This window comes from Anabrus simplex, chromosome 1, assembly GCF_040414725.1.
Source record: "Anabrus simplex isolate iqAnaSimp1 chromosome 1, ASM4041472v1, whole genome shotgun sequence".
NCBI classification, from domain to species: Eukaryota; Metazoa; Arthropoda; class Insecta; order Orthoptera; family Tettigoniidae; genus Anabrus; species Anabrus simplex.
The window spans coordinates 1,762,854,664-1,762,875,197 of NC_090265.1; the positions used below are offsets into that span (position 1 = coordinate 1,762,854,664).

General features: G+C 42.0%; 1 protein-coding gene across 1 annotated transcript in view; it reads left to right on the forward strand.

Annotated features, from left to right (window-relative positions):
* The window catches only part of LOC136864405 (nephrin-like), a 1,213,465-nt gene that overhangs the window by 1,047,195 nt on the left and 145,736 nt on the right, over window positions 1–20,534 (forward strand). Inside the window, exon 7 of the mRNA XM_068226736.1 lies at window positions 12,629–12,773. Within this exon, the coding sequence (XP_068082837.1) occupies window positions 12,629–12,773 (145 nt within the window). The remainder of the gene's footprint in view (window positions 1–12,628; window positions 12,774–20,534) is intronic.

Sequence of the window (20,534 nt, forward strand, 5' to 3'; positions counted from 1 at the left end):
ATCAAACATAGTTGCATACAATGACATTACTAAGGATGAAAATCACATATATCAGAATATTAAATGGAAGTGTTAGTCGCTTAGCAACCTGCTAAGAATAGAGTGTATTGCAGGTTTGGGCAAGCCTTCGGCTGCAATTATTGAAGTGATCATTTAATAATTTGATTTTATAATTACTCAAAGATGGCTGAACTTAGAGACCTATCAATGCCTCATGATTCACCGGCAGGTAATTCCAAAGAGAATAAAACAAAAATGAAGCAAATCGATCCAGAAGAACGAACGGACGGATTTGCCAAAGCTGTTTTAGTAGACTCGATTAATATGTAGATTATTATTATTATTATTAGTTCTTTCTCCGTTAGGGCCTTCCAGAGACCACGTGACAATCCTTTGTTGTTCATTCTTCTTCCTCCAGTACTCCATCTGCTCACTATGTCTCATTTTCCTCTTCTCGGACCATTTTGAGCCTGTTTTCTTTCCCTTCCGACCTTGAAATCCTTCCATATTTAACACTTCGTTTGTAATCTGTTTACCCTCCAGGTCGGTTTTTCCCTCGGACTCAGCGAGGGATCCCACCTCTATCGCTTCAAGGGAAGCGTCCTGGAGCTTCAGACTCTGGGTTGGAGGATACAACTGGGGAGGATGACTAGTACCTCGCCCAGGCAGCCTCACCTGCTGTGCTGAACAGGGCCTTGTGGGGGAATGGGAAGTTTGGAACGGATGGACAAGGAAGAGGGAAGGAAGCGGCCATGGCCTTAAATTAGGTACCATCCCGGCATTTTCCTGGAGGAGAAGTGGGGAAACCACGGAAAACCGCTTCCAGAATGGCTGAGGAGGGAATCGAACCCCCCTCTACTTAGTTGACCTCCTGAGGCTGAGTGGACTCCGTTCCATCACTCGTACCACTTTTCAAATTTCGTGGCAGAGCCGGGAATCGAATGCGGGCCCCTGCGAGTGGCAGCTAATTACACTAACCACTACACCACAGAGGCGGACCATGTATAACACTTTCGTTCTAAAATCTCTCTCTCTCTCTCTCTCTCTCTCCTTGCTGCTTCTTCTCTTATATTGTTTCTTCATGAATACAGGAATACGGGTTGTTGTTGACTTCTTGTTCTAAAGATATTTGAAGATCAGTTTGGTTAACTTGTTGCCATCCATTCTGTATAAATGTCCATAAAATATCAATCCTCTCTTCCTCATTGTTTCTGTTATGTTTTGTATATTACGGTATATTTCATCATTACTGATATTTGCCAACAGCCGTAGTCGTGTTGAAATACCGGATCGCGTGATATCTCCAAAGTTAAGCAACATTGGGCGTGGTCAAGATTTGGAGGGGTTGCCACGCGCTGTTGGTGATGGGTAACGGAATGGAGGAGCGGAAAGGAACTGGCCACTCTACTGTACGTAAACTCCGGCTCAGGCACACCTCTGCGGAGGTTCGGACCTGCCTTCGGGCAGAATACACCGTTACCTTACTGATATTTCATCGGCACTTCTTAATTCTAGATTTTCGTATATTTTTTCTTTCCGGTACTTCTAATTTATTCAGCTTCTAATTCAGTACTAGACATTCACTCGCGTATAGACATTCCGGTTTGACTACTGTGTTGTGGTGTTGTATTTTGAGGTTTATAGATAGTCTAAACATTTGTTTGTAGATATTCCTAGTTATACAGTATGCTCTTTCAATCTTGTGTATCGTTTCTTCTACAGCGGACTATTTCAAACCATTTTCTTGAATTTTTTCTACCAAATATCTGAATTTCTTTACTTTCCTTATTCGACTAATTTCTGTTATTCGAAATTCTGGAGCATTTTTTATATTTGTCATAAATTTGTGGGTTTTTTGTTTTTTATTACAGAAATTCACAAACCTCCTCTGTTGGCTATTTCTTCCAAGAGACTGATGTGTATTGCCATATTTTGTGAAAGTATGGCAAAATCATCTGCAAATATTAGTTTGTTTCAACACCTCTGTTGTTTCTTCCCAGTGTTAATGGTGACAGCTTGTGTTCTTTCAGTTTTTCACTCCAAATTCTTACTCTCGGACGCAGTTGAACAGGAGTGAAGATAAACCATCACCTTGCCTTACACCTGTCTGTATTTTGAATTGTTTAGATATTTCACACACAAATTTTACATTTGATATGGTGTCTGTGAGGGTTTCACTGATTAGCTTTGCCAATTTTGTTTTAACTCTGAACTGTCGGATTATTTTAGCTAGGGTTTTCCTATCAACAGATTCAAATGACTTTTTAATGTTTATAAATGTTATTGTTATGTCTTTAAACGGATTATGGACTTCAGTTAGAATATCTGTTCTGAGAAAGAACTGCCCTTTCTACAACCACTCTGATATTCACCCAACTAATAATAATAATAGTAAAAATTCTCAAGACCGCATGGAGTTCGGTACAAACTCTTACACCGATTGGTCCTACCTTGGTACCGGTACTACTAAGATTCAATTTAATATTCTCATAGTGTTCATTGATCCTTCAAATGGATGGCCAGTGCTCTCCGGTTTGTAATGTTCTCTGCAATCCAAATAAAATTCTCTAAACGTTCGCAGTATCGTTGACTACACTCGCTTCACTGAATGCACTCTGAAAAGCTCGTACTGATGGTGCCGACTCAGGTGGAAATGAATCTACAATTGATTTTAACAGCTTCAAAATGTTCATTGTAGAAATAACAGCTTGAATCCAAGTGCCTCTCCATGTCAAGACAGACCGGCTGGTAATAATAATAATAATAATAATAAAAAATAAGAAGAAGAAGAAGAAGAAGAAGAATCCTATTTGCTTTACGTCTCACAAACTACTTTTACGGTTTTAGGATACGCCAAGGTGCCGGAGTTTAGTCCCACAGAAGTTCCTTTACGTGCCAGTAAATCTACCGATACGAGTCTGAGGTATCTGAGTACCTTCAAATATCGCCGGACTGAGGCAGAATTTAACCTGCCAAGTTGGGGTCAGAAAGTCAGCGCTTCAACCGCCTGAGCCACTCAGCCCGGCAAGGCCAGCTGGTAAGACTACGTGCGGTAGATGTTCCCCATAATACTGAACTATTACAGGGGTTTTAACAAATGCTTCTTTGTTGATTTACTTCCGTGATATTACTTCTCACGTCTCTAGCAACATGTTCTAATTCGTGTGCTAAATATGTGAAATTAACAGTGCTAGGGTACAAATATATGTTCAATGTTTTAGCTGCTTTCAACATGTAGGGCGTAGCGTCTGGAGAAAAAATCAAGCATTTTTAAATAAATTTAGTCCACAATACTTTCAACCCATTGTTAAAAAATCGTACAATTGTTGACTGTTTTCTTTGTTCAAGGATTCTCAACAGGTTAGGTATGATTTAGAGCAGTCATTCACAAACTGACATCCACTGAACCCCCGGGAGCCGCGACGTAAATCCAAAGGGACAGCAGTAATAATATAATTGTACGTATTTGAAGAGTGAAATTTTATTGTACACACAGAATTCCTAGAACATTATTCAAAATTCAGGAACACTATGTCTTCACTGTTACCTAACTTATATGCAGTCACGGCCGTCTCGATCCTCCTATACTGCCTGCTCTATGCCAGGCTTTTTGCGACTAGGCTGCGACAAAATTTCTCCGCTAGATGGCAGGCATAGACGCACAATGTTCCAAAGGTATTCTAATGACGACAGCCTACAAAACACTATGCGGTATGGTCATACAGTATGTTCACCGAAGCTCATAAATTACATCAGTAATATTAAATATCGGAAATATTACCTGTATGAAGTCGCAGTTGGCCTCTTCATGCACAATTTAAAGATTTTCTCGGGCGAAGTCTTGGAGTGGTACCGTACTTTTTGTGTTCTTGCCAACGCAATATCAGTTAATAGAGGTCCTCTAACTTCATGCCCTAGCCGTGACAACAAAGCACAACTAGGCCTGGACACCAAACTGGTAGTCGGCCTCCCTCCATCATGCCAAATTGCATTCTACCTGGCGTAGATCTTTCCTACACGGACGCAGCATTACTTCGATACCTGAAGAATGAAGGCATCCCAATTACAAACCTCAGCAGAATCCAACTGAACTACGTACCCACGGACCGAGTCCTCATTCAACTAACCTCGGAACGAGCAGTCCAAACAGCGATAAGATACGGCATCTTCATCAATGGCAAGCCACATTACGCCGAGCCCTGCCCACCCCATATGGAGAATGACTTCGGACCGGACCCGGGAACCAACCCACCACGAATAAGGACACCCCCATATATCCCACCACCCCAGCCATCAACATATCCGCTCACCACCCTAGTTACCACCATTGCCACTACTCCTGCCCGCACCTCTCCCTCTACCCCTATAACCACAACCACCACGGCCCACTCCTCCGCCATCATGATGTCTCCCACCACCTCTACCCTCCCCAGCCCAATCCGGCCACCGATTGAAGAAGAAGCTCACAACGCTACCATGGAAACAGAAAGACCAACATCACCGCCACCAGCTCCCGAGTCCGAACCCAACAGAACAACGCCACCAGACTCCAACACCAGCTGCGTCATCCGAGGCGTAAATCCAGCTATCCCGCCAGAACTCTTAATCCAGGAACTACGGCGAACGGGACTCCAACCGAAAAAAGCCACCACGATCCATAACGCAGCCGGGCCTACCTACATGGTACGGCTCCAACTCCAGCTTCCCGAAGAAACCCATCGCCTCATACAACACGGGATCCAGCTCTTCGGGAAGCAACACAGGGTGGAACCATCACGCTCTCCCCCTCAACAACCCACCCGCCCCAAACCCAAACCTAGCCCATCTCAGAATCATTCCAGCCTCTCCTCCCTACCTAACTCCCAGCTCCTTCTTCTACTACTCACCTCCCTAGCTAATATCACCTCCTTCTACCAGCAAATCATCCAACTATTCCTTCCGAATCACCGTATCCCGAAATAGACTAGAATTATAAATCATGTAACTTGTAACTAATCAATGTAAACCATGTATGTAAACCTTTGTAATATCTATGTAATTAAAATCAATAAAAAGCACGAGAGCAGACGCTGCACCCCTTAGCCAAGAGGCCAAATCTCCACATCACCAAATCAAAGCTCCCTCCTTTTTATCATCCAACCCTATCAAATCCCCAAACCCCGCCAAATCTCCTGGCCAGAGAGAAGGCGTAACCTTCTAGGTGTCCCGCCCCTTCCCTTCGGGAAGGGGAATGAAAACATCCCCCTTGGTCCTTGGTCTTACAAACTTGATTAGGATAATGTCACTAACAGTTTGCTGATGTTCTTTGACCTCACACTGTAACAAAACGCATTCTGAAAGGGAAGACGTCGCAAGTCCCCGTATTACGCTCGTACGTTTGAAAGACTTCGACAATAGGGCACAGCAGCTTAAACGAACTCCTGCAGATACCGTACTTCACCAGGGCAACAAAATAAGGTTTTGGGTATCGAACTCCTCCTCTGTCCTGATGCATAATCAGTTCCATTTAGCAGTATCGAAGCTCTAGGCAGTGAGATGTTGCTGATGCAAAAGTCACATTCCATCCTCCCTGCAACAACTCGAACCAAGTACCCGCAAATTAGGATTTGATTTCCTGTTTCTAGTTTGATTGGAATATTATCGCCTGGATATTGGAGGTTGTCCAAAATGTCTAAACATGAAGAGGTTTGTTTTGTGATTGTCCGTCGCAATTCTTATCATAAGCAATCCACTATCCTCCACGGCTTTAATCACCTTCTGAAAAAAATTCGCAGCCTATTTCCAATAATTCGACCGGGTCAGGAATGGAATGAATGAAGCCCCCATCTAGCGGCGAGGATAGGAATTGTGGCGGCTGCCGAAGCCTGTCGCACTCTTCTGGGAAAATGTTTACTTTTTTACAAGTTGCTTTACGTCGCATCGACACAGATATGTCTTATGGCGACGATGGGACAGGAAAGGGCTAGGAGTGGGACGGAAACAGCCGTGGTCTTAATTAAGGTACAGCCCTAACATTTGCCTGGTACGAAAAAGGGAAACCACGGAAAACCATCTTCAGGGCTGCCGACAGTGGGATTCGAACCCACTATCTCCTGAATACTGGATACTGGCCGCACTTAAGCAACTGCAGGTATCGAGCTTGGTGAGGCAATGATTAATGACTGACAGATGAAATGAAATTATATTCAAGAGTGTTGCTGGAATGAAATATGACAGGGAAAGCAGGACTACCCGGAGAAAAACCTGTCCCGCCTCAGCTTTGCCCAGCACAAAACTCACATGGAGTAACCGGGATTTGAATCACGGAACCCAGCGGTGAGAGGCCGGTGGGCTGCCGACTGAGCCACGCAGGCTCCATCACCTTCTGAAGTAAGGTGTAAAAGCACAGATTATCAGGCGAGTTGGCGGCTTGCATCCGGGAGATAGTGGGTTCCAATCCCAATGTCGGCAGCCCTGAAGATGGAGTGGTTTCGCATTTTCACATCAGGCAAATTATGGGGCTGTACCTTAATTAAGGCCACGGTCGCTTCCTTCCCACTCCTAGCACTTTCCTATCCCATCGTCACCATAATACCTGTCTGTGTCGATGCGACGAAAAGCCACTAGAAAAAAAAAAGACAGATGCGAGAGTAATCTGAGGATATCCAATTACTTCCTTTATTAGGAGGTCCGTGCCTAGATAAAGCCGACAGCCGCTTTTATCTTAATTCCCTTCTAGACGATATTTCATGGAGTCAGATATTTCCTGGCTCCGAACCACCTTGCCGAGATTGGCAAAATGGTACACAACAGCTGAATATTTCGGGGAAAGAATCGGAAGTTTCAGTTCTACAAAAATATACCTTGCACAAACGGAAAGAAAAATTACACCTTAAAATCACCTTTGAAATATCTATAAGCAGAACATGATTAATTCATTTCACATTTCTATACAAAATATCTTTTGTACAAACGGAAGTGTTCAGACACGTTTACTCGTTGTACGAAATAACTCAGCTTTTCACACACATTCATGCACCAATAACACAGTCCGGCTCCATGGCTAAATGGTTAGCGTGGTGGCCTTTGGTCACAGGGGTCCCAGGTTCGATTCCCGGCAGGGTCAGGAATTTTAACCCTGATTGGTTAATTTCGCTGGCACACGGGCTGGGTGTATGTGTTGTATTCATCATCATTTCATCCTCATCACGACGCGCAGGTCGCCTACTGGAGAGCCGAACATGTCCTCGGACACTCACGGCACTAAAAGCCATACGACATTCCATTTCATGTGAAGAGTGAAATTTTATTGTACACACAGAATCCCTAGCATTCAAAATTTAGGAACTGTGTATTCACTGTTAGATAACTTACATGCAGTATATGAAACTCTTGACTTGGCCGGTAGATGGTACAAGTTAGTAGCGGTAAAAGAAGAAATACCGGGCGAGTTGGCCGTGCGCGTAGAGGAGCGCGGCTGTGAGCTTGAATCCGAGAGAGAGTAGGCTCGAATCCCACTATCGGCAGCCCTGAAGATGGTTTTCCGTGGTTTCCCATTTTCACACCAGGCAAATGCTGGGGCTGTACCTTAATTAAGGCCACGGCCGCTTCCTTCCAACTCCTAGGCCTTTCCTATCCCATCGTCGCCATAAGACCTATCTGTGTCGGTGCGACGTAAAGCAAGTAACAAAAAAAAAACAAAAAAAATATTTTCCGATTATGATTGAGAAACTCTCATGGATCAGAAATCCCTTCTTTGAAACTGAACATGAAGATCAACTAGGCGAAGTATCTAGGCAGAGATAAAGTGAAAAATAATTTGAAGTATGATACGGGTGGAGAATCAGTTGGAGTTTCATGTTTAGCTCCAGGAAGTTCAATGAACGTACCACAACTCTACTCCTTTGATGAACTTTTGAGTCCATGGCACCCCCTATACCCTACAATTTCTAGAAAGGAGATGCTGAATTTAATTCTTTTCATGACAATATATCTGTGTGAGTGCACCGTTTTTTTTCTCTCACACAAATGAAAATGAAGTACAAAAACAGAGCTAGTATACAGGCTGATCTTCGGTTCGAGTGACTACGCTTGTAAAACGCTTCGTCTTTCGTAAACAGCACCATCCGTCCCATTGATCCAATAACCGCAACAAGCGAATTTTTCAAGAACATTTCTAGATCCAGACTATGGTAATTATTAGTCAAGTGTCACATTGTTATATCATTTCTGTGCATTTATAAAGTATATTTATGTAAATGAAGTTGAAACGCATTGCATGTAAGCTTTTGGAAAGCATTCTTTCTGATTATATTTGACATGTTTGCGAAATTCGTTCGATAGAAGGCAGCTAGCGTTTAGGAAAGGTTATTCCACTGAAGCCCAACTTGTAGGATTCCAGCAAGATATAGCAGATATCCTGGATTCAGGAGGTCAGTTGGACTGTATTGCGATTGACTTATCTAAGGCATTTGATAGGGTAGATCATGGGAAACTACTGGCAAAAATGAGTGCAATTAGACTTGACAAAAGAGTGACTGAATGGGTGGCTCTGTTTCTAGAAAATAGAACTCAGAGAATTAGAGTAGGTGAAACTTTATCTGTCCCTGTAAAAATTAAGAGAGGAATTCCTCAAGGCAGTATTATTGGACCTTTATGTTTTCTTCTATATATCAATGATATGTGTAAAGAAGTGGAATCAGAGATAAGGCTTTTCGCAGATGATGTTATTCTGTACAGAGTAATAAATAAGTTACAAGATTGTGAGCAACTGCAAAATGACCTCGATAATGTTGTGAGATGGACAGTAGGCAATGGTATGATGATAAATGGGGATAAAAGTCAGGTTGTGAGTTTCATAAATAGGAAAAGTCCTGTCAGTTTTAATTACTGCGTTGATGGGGTGAAAGTTCCCTTTGGGGATCATTGTAAATACCTAGGTATAAATATAAGGAAAGATCTTCATTGGGGTAATCACATAAATATGATTGTAAATAAAGGGTACAGATCTCTGCACATGGTTATGAGAGTATTTAGGAGTTGTAGTAAGGATGTAAAGGAGAGAGCATATTTGTCTCTGGTGAGACCTCAACTTGAGTATGGTTCCAGTGTATGGGACCCTTACCAGGATTACTTGATTCAGGAACTGGAAAGAATCCAAAGAAAAGCAGCTCGATTTGTTCTGGGCGATTTCCGACAAAAGAGTAGCGTTACAAAAATGTTGCAAAGTTTGGGCTGGGAAGACTTGGTAGAAAGGAGACGAACTGCTCGACTAAGTGGTATGTTCCGAGCTGTCAGTGGAGAGATGGCGTGGGAGGACATCAGTAGACGAATAAGTTTGGATCGTGTCTTTAAAAGTAGGAAAGATCACAATATGAAGATAAAGTTGGAATTCAAGAGGACAAATTGGGGCAAATATTCATTTATGAGAAGGGGAGTTAGGGATTGGAATAACTTACCAAGGGAGATGTTCAATAAATTTCCAATTTCTTTGCAATCATTTAAGAAAAGTCTAGGAAAACAACAGATAGCGAATCTGCCACCTGGGCGACTGCCCTAAATGCAGATCAGTAGTGATTGATTGAATAATAATAATAATAATAATAATAATCCGATGGCACTTGCTGAATAGAAATCTGCTTGCATTACAACATTAATTAATTAATTAACTACACTACAATGACATTTATGCACACACATTATTAGGCTAACAGCTAATGCAATCCCGACTATTATGGAACTGCACTGTTTCACTGATCACAATCACAAGTTATAATAACAACATTCATGAAAACAAGTAAACAGTGCACTCCCGAATTTCTCTCTCCTTGCTCAAATTTCAAAGCATGACAACGTATTTAACAATTTGATCACACTACAAATAGTGTCGTCACGTTATGGTTACATTTTGCATCTTTATTTTAGCTTCTTTATAGAACTGAATTGTTCCAAGAGTCACTATAATGGAATTCATTGTTTTGTAAAATGTTTTGAAATTAATCTCTAATAACAATGAATATATGACATCGGTGGGAAAGTTTAGGTATATTGTAAAGTGGTTGGCGATGTGCTGCCGTTCACACAATCACACCACATAAGTTCGACTTCGCTAAATTTGTCCATCTCTTTATGTAATCAATTACAGAGTGAAAAAACGTTAAATGCTTTTGAAAAGACGGTGGGGCGGCGCCCAAAAGCCCTTCATGCACGAACCGCCACTGCTTTATTGCCTTCTGCTCGCTGCATGGAATCCAAAGCCATCCAAAGAAATGCAACAGCTTCCTGTCCAACAGGACAAGGAATCGTCTCCACTGAACACATGGAATCGAGGCCGAATAAATAGTTGTTGAAGACAGAAGGTGGGGTCCAGAGGGAACACACACGGACGCGTAAAGGCGCGGAGGAATATACTAAATCTAGGACGAACATCGTTGAATGACCGTGGTGACGTCATCGAACCTCCGAGGAATGCATCAGTTGATAGTGATGCAAGTGCAGCCGTAGCGTAAAGAAGAAAGGCCGTCCAGATTTTAAAAAATATGCAGTTGATGGCAGAATTTGATGTTAATGATTAGAGAGCATTTCATTAGTGACGAAAAAGCACGTAGCTTATTCACCCTGACAATGCACCTGCCCAAACTGCACTGCTGGTTCGACGGTTTTTGGCCAATGACCCTGATGTCATATCACCCCTATTGATCCAACCTTGCACCCAGCGACCTTTTTATATTCCCAAAGCTAAAAATGCATCTTATTGGATGAAGATTTCAGACGGTGACGGAAATTCAAACTGAATAGCAGTCCGTTTTGAACACGCTGCGAGAAAATGACTTCCAATGACTTTCTGCAATGCTTCCGATCGTGGCATCGCCGTTGTATTCGATGTGCAGCTATGTTCTGATATCGTAATTGAACATTCTAGCACTGTATGTATCATTGCAATCAATCAACCAATTATTAAATCAATCAATCAATCAATCAATCAATCAATCAATCAATCAATCAATCAATTAATCAATAAATTAATTAATTAATTAATCAATCAATCAATCACTACTGATCTGCATTTAGGGCAGTCGCCCAGGTGGCAGATAACCTTATCTTTAAAACTTCAGCAACAAGTTACTATCTTTGAGTAGGTACAGTAATTATTATATTACAGGAGAATGACTATTGCCATCAAAGTTACTATGACTTAATTATTGATAATCCTAGTAAATATCGCTGAAATCGGGAAGGTCGAAGGCAGACAGTTCCCCTATAAGTCGGAACCCTCTTGTATACTCTGATATGGTAAGGCGAGATTAACTTAAACCGTGTGTGTACACGGACGTTGAGCAAACACACTTCTACTAAGTAACAGTTGCTCCCTGACCTCTTATATTACCATTATTCCACAGGATATCTCTGTTGCACACGATTAACATTGTGTTAAGCCATTTCTGATGTCAGTTCTTTTTCTTATTCTCCTTTGTGTCATCCTTTTCCCACGTCACGTAGGCTCAGCGTTGTTTTGGTGAATTCTTCTCTTCCATAAATATCTATCCAAGATTCTTCCCTCTTCCAAACTTTTTCTCTTAGATCCCCTTCTACCTTGTCTTTCCATCTCAATTTTGGTGTTGTTCTCTTCCTTGACCCTCCAATTTCCAAAATTCGAACTGTTTTTCCCACGTAGGCTTCACCACTTCTCTGCACATGTCCTTACCATCTTAGCCTACTTTCTTGAACCATCTTTCCTATGGGTCCCACTTTCACTGATCGTCTGATGTAATCATTCCTTATTGGTAGACGGGGTTCCATTGGTCGTACAGCATACCTTGAAACCTTAGCTACTCAGGGTATGTCAAATTGAAGTTATACTCCATCTGTAGGTGTAGCCATGCATTAAACTGCCAGGTGACCCCTCAAAACAAAGTGATGGATTTACGTCACACCGACACAGACAGGTCTTATGGCAACGATAGTATAGGAAAGGGCTAGGAGTGGGAATAAAGCGGCCGTGGCCTCAATTAAGGTACAGACCCAGCATTTCCCTGGTGTGAAAATGGGAAACCACGGAAAACCATCTTCAGGGCTGCCGACAGTGGGAATCGAGCAAACAAAGTGATTATTCCCGCTGAGAATTTTATAATCGTTGTAACACTTTTGTCTTGAAGATTTCTGTCCAGTCTGTACGATTGCTGCCATTCGACAAAATTTCTGGGGATGGTCCCTCTAGCCCCCAGAAGCAGTCCTCTGACGCTGTATATTCTCTGGAAGTAGGGTATTGTTGGTTCATATATACCCTGTCTTACTTTATCTCCGTCATCTGGCTGGGAAAGAGAGTCTTCAAACCTTATCGTAGAGTCAATTATTTCTGCTCTGTTTTGTATCCAATTGATGGCAATTATATTAATACAACCGTTACCTCCACCTTCTGGTACACATTAGATTACTTCATGAATCTCAAGGCTTTTTACTTTCAGACTGCTGGCTAATAAAAAGATCACGGTGTTATGACGCTTAATGCGCAGTAACTCTCCCTGAGGGCAGCTGCCGAGCGCATTGGGTAGGGTTTCATACTCACTGCGGTGACCTTTGCCGTCGTTTATTGTTATTCTGCTGTTTCACATATATGTTACTATATATAATTTTTCTCTTGCTGTTTCAGAGCACATCAGATGGTAATGTCACTACCAGTACAGTGATGTTGTCGCCTGGTGTCGATGACCATGGTAAGGACCTGACTTGCCGCGCTAACAACACCCACATACCAGGGAGTGCCATACAGGACACATGGATTCTCAATGTTAAATGTACGTAAAACTCTTGCTGATTATTCTTCTGACCTTAAATATTATATTTATTAATCAGGCTACTCACCTAATGCTATTTTTGATTGATGTAGTATTTTTTACCTACCTATTAGCACAGACGAGAACAAAATGTAGCTTCCCCTAAAGACTTAGTCTCTCATCCATGGGTGTGACAGTCCTGAGGTGTGGATAGTGCTGAATATTGACTAGACATTGCATTTGTTCGCAAATGCATATTTTGTTTGCCGATAACTAGACCTCTAAAACTGTCGAGGAAGTGCGTTTGAATGTGAAATTGTACGAATTATTAAGTTTAATAGTGCATATATATGATATTTGCATATATTTGAGATTAGTGCATACATATAAAATTTTGGATTTATTCTGCACATTTTCGACTTTTCTTCTTGTTTTGTTGAGGCCCCAGGACCACGAGATTCCAAACTCTGGTGAGCTTTCTCCTTAGCCCAGTATTCCTTCATATTTGCGCTGTGGGTTGCTTTCCTTTCCTCAGTCCACTTCGCTCCCACTCCAGGGCGCAGTGTTTTAGTTGTCAGTGACTGGATTATCGGATGTTCTGATCAGCATTCTACATTTGTTTTAACATTTTTTACAAGCAGTCTTCAAGAAAATGTAAATTAATTATTGCCGTGAACTCTTTCGGCAATGAAACGGGTCAGAGGGAACTGCCAATTTTCAAGACACACTTCCAAATCATACCAGCTAGAATCAATCAAGAACCTAGAAACACGTTGGTTGCATCCTGGTGAATCACTGGACATTATCCGACTCGAATGGCTAGCGTACTGGCCTTCGGTTCAGAGGGTCCCGGGTTCGATTCCCGGCCGGGTCGGGGATTTTAACCTTAATTGGTTAATTCCAGTGGCCCAGGGGTTGGGTGTTTGTGCTATTCCCAACATCCCTGCAACTCACACACCACACATAACACTATCCGCCACCACAATAACACGCAGTTACCTACACATGGCAGATGCCGCCCACCCTCGTCGGAGGGTCTGCCTTACAAGGGCTGCACTCGGCTAGAAATAGCCACACGAAATTATTATACTGGACATTATGGAGAACGTAAACTTGACCTGGAAGGTATCGCATGAAACCTCAGACTCCGTCTGCAAACAATATATCGTGTCATCCTTAAACGAAATTCGGGCTACGATATCATGATAGCTACAAACAAATATTTGGCTGGTATTGATAATATATATCCACCAGATTGTTTAACACCTACGCTCGCTCCCGAATTCAAGTACTGTCCTGTCACATCCATAGATGCAGAGAGATCATTCTCCGCATTGAAGCTAGCTTTAACAGACAAACCCCACAGATTTATACCAGAAAACTTGGAGAAGACTAGTGTAGTGTACTGCAAGGCAAATCTTGGACAGGAAATTTAGGGGGTGCAATGTAACATGGGCAATGGCCGTAGCCGTGTTGAAACACCGGATCCCGTGAGATCTCCGAAGTTAAGCAATGTTGGGCGTGGTCAGGAGTTGGATGGGTTGCCACGCGCTGTTGGTTGGGGGTTAGGGAATGGAGGAGCGGAAAGGAACTGGCCACCCTACCGCACATAAACTCCGGCTCAGGAACACCTCTGCGGAGGTTCGGACCTGCCTTCGGGCAGAATAACCCTTACCTTACCTTAATGTAAAATGGAAGGCGAGTGTGTACTTAAGTGCTTTTCTTCACGTTTGCGTTTTACACGGTTTTCTTACAAACTTATTAATTGATTTATCATGTGTTAACACGCTGTGTCTATTCCAGGAGATATGTGCATATTATTTTAACAATGAACACTGATAGATTGATACGTCCCACAAGCTATGCAAGGATTGTTTGTACTAGTAGGACAGCCGAAGCTGAGAGTAGTGCGATTCTTTTGTTTTTTATTCCGTTCTTTTTTCATGTTCATGATTTTATGAATTGACGTGGGCGAACCGCGTATGTCTACTAGAGAAATGTTACGTTTGCATTTCGTACAAATATTTAATAACATAAAAATAAGTGCATATTTAAATGCGTATTTTGGTAGCATAGTTGCATGCTTATATTGGTGACTTATGCAGCATATTAGTCCGATGACTACTAATGACATTCGGAGCCCGAGAGGTGTCTCTTGAATGTCCTGAAAGGTGCTATTCATGGCATCAGTCGTACTGCAGTTCCGTGATTTTGCATAACATTCGTTGGTGCTTTATGAGAATCTAACCAGCCTTCAGGACTTAAACACACAATCTGTCTGAAATTATAGCTGACCACAATGATCCAGAATAGTATAATCAATTCATAAATTTATAGACGACTGCAATTGCCTGGCTCTTTTGGCTGACAGGTCAGAGTTCGGTTCAGAGGGCCACGGATTCTATTCTCGGTCGGATCAAGGATTTTTTATGTGAATGGTTAATTCCTCTAGTTCGGGAGCTGAGTGTTTGGGGTGGGGTTAATATGAGGGTTTGAACATAAGTAATGGCAACATTTTCATGTTGCTACCATAATTAGGAATCATGACTGCAATAGTACGTACACAGTGCACGAGATGTCGGTGCGTTGGGCAGGTACCACGTACAGAGCGATGGGACTGCAATAGAGAGTCAGGCTCTGTGCAGAATGGATGTGGCGAGGCAGGAACAGCGTGGGATATACTGATGCACCCGCCATTCGCACGGGTCCTGTCTCCGTGCGATTTTGATTTCATCCCCAAAGTAAAAGAACTATTCTATGTACTGTAGACGATTTGAGACACGAGAGGACATTGCCAACGCTGTAAAAGATGAGATTGCAAAATACACACTTGGAGAGTAACTGGTAGACTACTTTGACGGTTTACCGTATAGGTTACTCTATTCTCTCAGATTAAGCACTATGTAGCACAAAGGTTTCATGGCTGGAGTGTTCCTCGTTTTACATCCCATGCCTGGTAAACCTACTCACATTATTTAGAAGAATAGAATAGAATAGAATAGTCCGACTCGTTGGCTGAACGGTCAGCGTACTGGCCTTCGGTTCAGAGGGTCCCGGGTTCGATTCCCGGCCGGGTCGGGGATTTTAATCGTCTCTGATTAATTCTTCTAGCCCGGGGACTGGGTGTTTGTGTTTGTCCCAACACTTTCCTCTTCATATTCACACAACACACTACACTACCAACCACCACAGAAACACGCAATAGTGATTACATCCCTTCATATAGGGTTGGCGTCAGGAAGGGCATCCGGCCGTAAAACAGGGCCAAATCCACATGTGCGACACAGTTCGCACCCGCGACCCCACAGGTGTGGGATAAGCGGTAGAAAAAGAAGAAGAAGAATAGAATAGAATAGAACAGAATAGAATAGAATAGAACAGAACAAAATAGAATAGAACAGAATAGAACAGAACAGAATAGAATAGAATAGAATAGAACAGAACGGAACAGAACAGAACAGAATAGAATAGAACAGAACAGAACAGAATATATTAGAATAGAACAGAACAGAATAGAATAGAGTAGAATAGAACACAACAGAATAGAACAGAACAGAATAGAATAGAATAGAACAGAATAGAATATAATAGAACAGAATAGAACAGAATAGAATAGAATAGAATAGAACAGAACATAACAGAATAGAACAGAATAGAATAGAACAGAACAGAACAGAACAGAATAGAATAGAACAGAAGATAATTGAACAGAACAGAAGAGAACAGAACAGAACAGAATAGAATAGAATACTCCAATCCCCTAGCTTCAGATCGCCTGAAACTGGACAGACAGGATTCGTTTATTGCAATTTATTAAATTTGATGCAAGCATTACATTCTCCTCTTAAAATTATTTGACTATAACTACACTAATTATAATTTATTTTGTCCTAGACATTAATAATGTTATACAATCTGGGACAACATGTATCCTTCCCTTCCTTAACTTATTTAGTGCTAACTTCTGGTGTATCCTACCATTAACAACACATAACTACTGTGTGAAGGACAGAAGATAATTACACGACAATGCAACAATGTATATATTACTACATTTGATATTGTAACAAAAATGGGGTCAAGGTGCCCACAGTTGGGCGTTAAAATATCGTCGGCTTACTTCTAAAACCTCGTATGTCCCGATGCACTTCCTACGCATTACTTTCCTAAAGGCTGGCCACGCCTCCCGGCCACTATAGAGTTGCAGTCCATCAGAACAATTTTCATTGTGAACAATTTCCTATGCTGGTGTGTAAAGGAAAATGGCCCTTACCATACTGTATAGTATGGATGTTGTTTTCATCACGTATTTACGCACTCCTACAGTATAATGCATTTAAGGTTCAATTTCCTTTACACATTAGCACAGGAAAATGAACGCAACGAAAATCGTTCTGATGGGCTGCATATCAATATGTGGCTGGGAGGCGTGACCAGTCTTAAGGAAAATAATGGGTAGAAAAAGCATTGCGAGATACGAGGTTTTAGAAGTAAGCCGTCGATATTTAACAATATACCCCAAAGTTTTGCCCTGGTAAGACATCAAATATAACAAGACGTGATGATTGAAATTTTGCATCGAAACATATAACATAAAGCACAATAGATTACTCATTTGGCGGCATCCTAGCAAACCTACCATCAACACAATAAATAAAGAAAGAAAAATCCTGAGAAAGATTCTTGGACCAATCAAAGAAAATGGTGAGTACAGGAGACGACACAACAGCGATCTGTACCAGCGTATGGAGAGGATAACGGACACGATTCGGAAAAGGAGGATTAATTTTTATGGCCATATAGCACGCATGAGCACACAGAGACAGACCAATAGGATCTGTTCCTACTTTCTTAACAAGAAAACCAAGGGACCCTGATTTATCGAAGTTGAAAAAGACCTTCAAGAAATAGTAATCACACTCGAAGACATCCAGAAACGTGCTCCTCTCCAGAAAAAGCTCCAGGGATACAAGAGGTTCTAAGAAAGGCCAAAGTTGAAAACAGGCAAGAAGTGGACTGATGAAAGAAAGGAGGCTCAAAGAACGAGAATGCGTGAGTACTGGGGAAGAATTAAAGCTCAAGGATGCAAACGGTTGAAATAACGTGGTCCACAGCAGGCCGAAACGAAGAAAGAAGAAGAATAGGATGGCATAAATCAGCTTTAATTGCACAGGTATGGTTGGCATATAACCAATTAAATATCGCATCACCTTAGCTCCGGTGAAACATAAGATCCGTATCTCATAAGGGTAGGTTCTCACGACAGTCATCACCACTGAATATTAAAATAATACCTGAGACAGACAGGCGTCTCGTGCAATGGTAGAGATTTAATCAAAATGAAGGGATATGAAAGGATTTCCTGTCTAGAAATGATAAAATTAAATACCGGATGTCTGGTTTATTTACATATATTTTCATTGTTGTGGAGGCGCAACGTTACATTGTTGAGAAAAAAAGAGATGTCTTTAATGGCGGCATTAATCTTTAACAATGTCCGACTCCATGGCTAAATGTTTAGCGTGCTGGCCTTTGGTCACAGGGGTCCCGGGTTCGATTCCCGGCAGGGTCGGGAATTTTAACGATCATTGGTTAATTTCACTGGCACTGGGGCTGGGTGTATGTGCCGTCATCATCATCATTTCATCCTCATCACGACGCGCAGGTCTCCTACGGGTGTCAAATCGAAAGACCTGCACCTGGCGAGCCGAACATGTCCTCGGACACTCCCGGCACTAAAAGCCATACGCCATTTCATTTCAATCTTTAACAATGGCGTACTTTAAGTATGATAACAACATGGCCGTGAAATACAATTGAATTATCCTAACGTTGGTCCATACGAAAGTTTAAATAAATCTTCTGCTGTTTTACAGTTTTCCGCAAGCAATGTTTATAGAAAATCTAAAAATATATTTTAAAAACAAAGCTGACATTCATACGGAGTGTCTGTGAAGTTAGCTGTTTGCTATTTGCTTTACGTCGCACCGACACAGATAGGTCTTACGGCGACGTTGGGAGAGTAAAGTCCTAGGAGTGGGAAGGAAGCGGCCGTGGCCGTAATAAAGGTACAACCCCAGCATTCGCCTGGTGTGAAAATGGGAAACCACGGAAAACCATCTTCAGGGCTGCCGACAGTGGGATTCGAACCCACTATCTCCCGGATGCGAGCTCACAGCTGCGCGCTCCTAACCGCAAGGCCAACTCGCCCGCTGTGAAGTTAGCAGGGCGAGTGTTGAACTTGAGTTTGAAACGCAAGCTACCAAAATGTCACCTCTTCAGAAAGACTGCAACGCCAGTACACAAGCATGCGGTGTTGGTTATGACAAGGAGATGCACGGTGACCGTGAACTAGTCGAGTGTCGAACTTCGGCTTGAAATGTTGAAATTGATATGTAAGCTACGTAGATGTTGCCCCTTTTCGAGAGATCCTCTTTTACGTGTCGGTAAATCTTTCGCTATATAGTCATACGATATTGAGATACGTAAGAACACGTGAACTGCGTACTGTACCTGTTGTTGGGTACTAAGTTCAGACATGCAACTTATACACAGCTAACACTGTAATTAATTCACCTGTCCGAGTTAATAAAACAATGCTCAAACCGAATACTGGACATTATGTAGATATTAAACGAGGCATTTACAGAAGCATACATTTCAGTGGGCTTGTCAAATTGGTGTTACCAGGACTTGCACAGTGTGATCCAGTGCGGCAATCGTCTGTCGTCTAGTGATGAGTATTGGTTATCAAACTGCTATTCTGGTACCCCTCTTCTTTCTTGCTGAAACAAATGTAATGTTTCATTATCTCAGTAGCTTCTCGGTAGAGACGCACGTGTTACCAGCAGTAGGTAGCCGGAACTGTGGAAGAATCCTCAAATTTTATTTCGTGTTTGAGGAAGGACGGAGCGTGCACGTTATGGCAGGGGGGGGGGGGGGGATCAGGGAGCTGATGAGAAACAGCTGCATAGTCCACCGAAGAAGATGTAGATAGATCGCTTCAGGGAGGAAATGGAATACGTGAACACTACCCCCGATGATGCCTTCATTCAAACCTAAATGAGATGCCATAGCCGACGAACGATTCTTCAAGGGCGTTCGAAGAAATAATTGTGGTGGTGGTGGGGAAGGGATTAAATATTAAACTTTGAGGACTTCCATAAAGCAATCTTGGTTGCAAATTGTGAATTTAGAGGCACATTTGCAACCATGTTGATGTTTACGATAGCAGACGTCTCCTGGGTTTTTTGGCCAGCTAATGGATTCTATTTTGTTTACGGTCACATTTTCTTCTTTGTGTATACACAAAAGAGCTAACACGTTTAATCTTACCTGCGCAGTCATATTCTGCAAATAACCTGCTAAATATTTCGGGGATGAAAAAATGCGTTCTGATGCGGCAGTGGTTTACTAGTAAGGCAACAGTTTCAGTACTCGATTAATTGTTGGGAAAATATCTCTGTCGAAAATTATTAAGGGCAGAAATGAAGTCCACTGGTTCAGGAAGATTGCTTTTAGAAGAGAAACTTGTATATTTTACATTTATAAATGAAAGTATCAACACATTGTTGGCAAATAAATAGTTCAAGTTAAGAAATCTTAATGTACACAGTTGCCACAATTAACTTCAAAATTTCCACTCTCTGCGTACGCCCCTGTTAATATTGGGAATAAGCGACAAATACATGGAGGAAGAATGATTAGAGGGTGATGATTCCTTTACTAGCTTACGTTATATTTACTTACGGATAAAGAAAGCTATCATTTTGGCGTTACGCT